The sequence below is a fragment of the Ailuropoda melanoleuca genome, chromosome 9 (genome assembly GCF_002007445.2).
Source record: "Ailuropoda melanoleuca isolate Jingjing chromosome 9, ASM200744v2, whole genome shotgun sequence".
In the NCBI taxonomy this organism is placed as follows: domain Eukaryota; kingdom Metazoa; phylum Chordata; class Mammalia; order Carnivora; family Ursidae; genus Ailuropoda; species Ailuropoda melanoleuca.
The window spans coordinates 94,629,224-94,633,457 of NC_048226.1; the positions used below are offsets into that span (position 1 = coordinate 94,629,224).

Sequence of the window (4,234 nt, forward strand, 5' to 3'; positions counted from 1 at the left end):
TCTTTTTCCTTTTTAACGTCTCTGTTTCCAGACACTGAAATAAAAGTTCTCATGAATAAAACAGCATCGTGCAAGCACGGCCTCGCACAATTTATAACATCCTTACAAGTCACCTTGTCCAGCATTCCCTTTGAAGGATGAGGACATTGAGGCCCAGGAAAGCGAAGTGATGTGCCTACATCCCGTATCCAGGGGGTGGCCCTGTCCCCTCCCTGGAGTCCCCGGTAGTCACCTTTCTACTTTCTGCTTCTAAGAATTTGATCAGTTTGGATACTTCCTAGAAGTGGTGTCGTATCGTATTCATCCTTCTGTGACTGGCTTGTTGCCCTTTGCTTAATGTCCTCCAGCTCCATCCATGCCGTTCTGTACAGCAAGATTTTCTTTCTTTCTTTCTTTCTTTCTTTCTTTCTTTCTTTCTTTCTTTCTTTCTTTCTTTCTTTTTTACTTATTTATTTGTCAGAGACNATTTTCTTTCTTTCTTTCTTTCTTTCTTTCTTTCTTTCTTTCTTTCTTTCTTTCTTTCTTCTTTCTTTTTTACTTATTTATTTGTCAGAGAGAGAGAACGGGCAGGGGGAGCAGCAGGCAGAGGGAGAAGCAGGCTCCCCGCTGAGAAAGGAGCCTGATGCAGGACTCGATCCCTGGGCCCTGGGATCATGACCTGAGCCACCCAGGTGTCCCGATTGTCTTCCTTTCCTTTCTAAGGCCGAACGTTACCTCACTGTCTGTACACACCACGTTCTCTTTATCCATTCATCTGGGGGATGGAGATTTAGGGTGTTCCTGGCTTTTCCAGCAGCTTGTGGGAACTTTGATCCAGAGAACCTCTGCCTGCTTAAGCCAGTTTGCCCTTTCAGTGGGTATCAAGCTTCCTGGTTAAATGCTGGAGCTTTGGAGTCAGAGGTAGGTGGGGTCTGTGGTTCTGCTTCCTGACACACGGTTGCTGGAGGAAGTGGGTTATGTGACAGCAGCAGGAACTCTGAGACAGGTGTTTGTGATCAAGCAGGTGCAAAGCCGTACCCAGCCTGCTCTCCCGTCCGGTGCTCTGAGGGGCCCTCTACCTGAGTGGTCCACGTGATGCAGCCCCAGTGACATTTGTGGCAAACACCGACCCCGCCTGTGACCCTGCCAGGAAGGAGAGACCTCCATCCGGGTGAGGGATTGGGGTCAGGTGGGCTCAGGAGCTCCAGGCTACAGGGGTGCCCTAGGCTACGAGGGCTGCAGGACTCCTGCACCTGCAAAGCCAGGTTGGTGGCCCTGTGCAATCTTCCTAACCAAGAACTGTTCTTGAGCACGGCTCCCTCCACCAGGAAAACATCATTTCCACCAGGCCTTTTTATAATTGCAAACCTGTGGGTGGGTTTTGCTAATGATATTTAAAGCGTGAACTGAACAGCCCTGAAGCAGAAATTTCAGAATGGGATGCCATACAGAAGCAGTTTTCAAATAAATTACCAGACGGATAATATAAAACTATTGTTCTCTTTTTGGATAAAAAGACCACCGTAGTAGCATCTTAAAGATAGAAGGTGTTGCTACTTTTTATACTTTTTTGGGCTTCCTATTGTAATTACCTTTCATCCTTTATGATTACCTGTGGAGCAGAAATTGTTCCCATTTAAGGAGGAGGAAGTTGAAAACTCAAATAAGGGAAATATTTATTGAAAATTAAGCTGCTCATACGTAAGAAATTGTACAACTGGTGTCTTCTGGGGAAGGGAAGGGGTTGGCTGGGGACTATTTTAACTTTATACACTTGCGTACCTTTTGCATTTTGAACTACATGAATATACTAATTAAAAATAAATAAAAATGAGGGGCGCCTGGGTGGCTCAGTCAATTGAGCATCTGGCTCTTGATTTCAGCTCAGGTCATGATCTTGGGGTCGTGAGATTGAGCTCCCTGTTGGGCCCCAAGTTGGGCTCTGCCCTGGTCAGGGAGCCTGTTAAAGAGTCTCTCTCTCTCTCTCCCTTTGCCTCTCTCCACCACTCATGCTCTCTCTCAAGTGCTCTCTCTATTAAAAAAAAAATTTAAAACTGAAGAGTAATCCCCCCAACCCCACCCCTCATTATCCTGCTTGTTTACTAACAAGTTAGGAAAAGCAATTAGACCCCTGGATGTGTTCCTTTTGTTGCAATGCATTCACTGTCTTGCTATAGAGCCAATTTCATACCATCAAAAAGAAAAAAGAAAAGACAAAGAAAGATGAAATTATTGCAAAGGTGATGATGGCACGTGACAATGCCTCCCATTATGAAATCTTCCATGACTCATAGAATGTCATGATCTTTGCGGATTTAATAAGATCATGAGAATCCAGGTGTGTCATGAACCGTAAAGCGAACAACGAACCATGGAACACGACATCAAAAACTAATGAAGTACTGTACGGTGACTGGCATCATAAAAAAAAAAAGTGCAAGAGCAACTCCCAGGAACTCTTCCTGCGACAGAGCTTGAGCGTGCAATCTCCTGCTTACAGACAGAAGAAGAGACTGGGGGCAGTCACAGAGCTTGTCCAAGAGAGAATGAGCTCGGCAGGAGCACCTGCCCCTTTACCTGTGGTAGGAAGGAAGGTCATGGGCTTTTCCTTCTTGGCTTCTCCTTTAACAGCAGACACTGAAATAAGAAAGTGTTCGTCAGAGAATTATAACCCAGATTTGACATCAGAAGGTATTTAATTCAAAATACTCATTTTAACGATGAGAAAGTTATGATCTGAAATAGTGACATGTCTTGTTTAAAATCCCACATGTAGTTTGTTCATTCAATTCAGTCATCGAATATTTATTGATCAACGATAACAACACTAATGATTGACAGTGTTGTTCGGCAGCTGGAGTTTAATAAGCATTGTGCATGTTAGGTGCTGGGGATACCATGTTGAGCAAGTGGGCACAGATTCCATCCTTATGCAGCTTAAGTCAAGTCAGGAAGGCAGATGTGGAAGAAAAGAAGACCCAAGAATATTATTACAAAATATGTTGAATATTTTAAAGGGCACTTGGAAGGTGTGTAACAGGGGGCTTGGTTCATTTCAGTGGTCTGAAAGCTTTCCCTGGGGGGGGGGTGATGTGCTGTCGAGATCTGGAGAACAAATACCACCTGAGTAGGATATAACTGGCCGGGGGTATTCAGAGTGTGGATGACAGTGTGAGCCCAGGGACTCAGGTGGGCACAGTTACTACTGTGAGCAAAGGGCAACAGTCATAGAGCACAAAGAATGGAGGAGACGGGGTATCGTAGGAACTGGTGATGGCGAGGGGGGGAGGGTCGTGTACAGCATGTGAATGAGTTGGGATGCCGTCCAAAGAGAAGTAGGAAGTCACTGCATAATTTGGGGTGGGTGGAATGAGGGAGAAGCCTGGGAGGTTTCCTACTGAGATGTGTGAAAAGATCACCCAGGCTGGTGAGGGGACTATAGGTCATGGAGAGGGAAGAGGAGACACAGGGGCTGATTTAGGAAGCTCTCTTAGTGGTCCAGAAAAGAGAACATAGAGATTTGAGCAAGAGTTGTAACAGTGGAGGTGAAGATAATTCTGTTGCAGAAATGGGACTCAGTTCAAAAAGTCAGAGGACAAAACCAGAAATGGGGAATTCGTATTGCCATTTTGATCAAACTCATTTAGGATTCTGGCCTGAGACACTGGCTGCTGCCATTCTCTGAAGCCCAATGAAAACCCAAACTCTGCATATACAACAGACACTTCTTGAACTCCGAGTGGACCCACCTGTGTTCCAAAGGGACAGGACACACGTAAGACCCACACATAGCCTCACGGGAGGACCAGGTACCAGGAAGCCCGGCATGTCTGTGATACTCTGGCCCACCTGGAAGCAAGCAAGCAAGCGCTTGGAGGAAAGAGGTTGGATTACTAGGGGCATTGATGCAGACAATCCTTGAGTCGTTGGAAATACAAACTTTCAATAGTTAGGATAGGTTAGGTTATGCTGAAGTAACAAATTAACTCCATCATCTCATTGGCTTAATTCAACAGCAGAAGTTGATTCCTTGTTTATATCAATACTTGCTGCAAATTGGTGGGGAACCTGCTCCCCACAGTCACTCAGCGACTAGATTAACGGAGCGTCACTGCCTTGTAGTTCTCCTTCTGGTCCCTGTGGGCTCCTTCGTCATTGGTTCACTGTGGCTGTGGAAGGGACAGAACTGGAGGATTATGCATCCCTCTTATACACTCTGGCAGGAAGTGCCCTGCTCACTTTTATTTATAGCCCA

General features: G+C 45.6%; 1 protein-coding gene across 1 annotated transcript in view; it reads right to left on the reverse strand.

Moving 5' to 3' along the window:
* HHLA1 (HERV-H LTR-associating 1) overlaps nucleotides 1-3,807 on the reverse strand; it is a 30,039-nt gene extending 26,232 nt beyond the window's left edge. Inside the window, exons 1-2 of the mRNA XM_034668524.1 lie at nucleotides 3,729-3,807; nucleotides 2,557-2,616 (exon numbers count right to left, since the gene is read on the reverse strand). Of these exons, the coding sequence (XP_034524415.1) occupies nucleotides 2,557-2,616; nucleotides 3,729-3,807 (139 nt within the window). The remainder of the gene's footprint in view (nucleotides 1-2,556; nucleotides 2,617-3,728) is intronic.
* Between the last annotated feature and the right edge of the window lie 427 nt (nucleotides 3,808-4,234).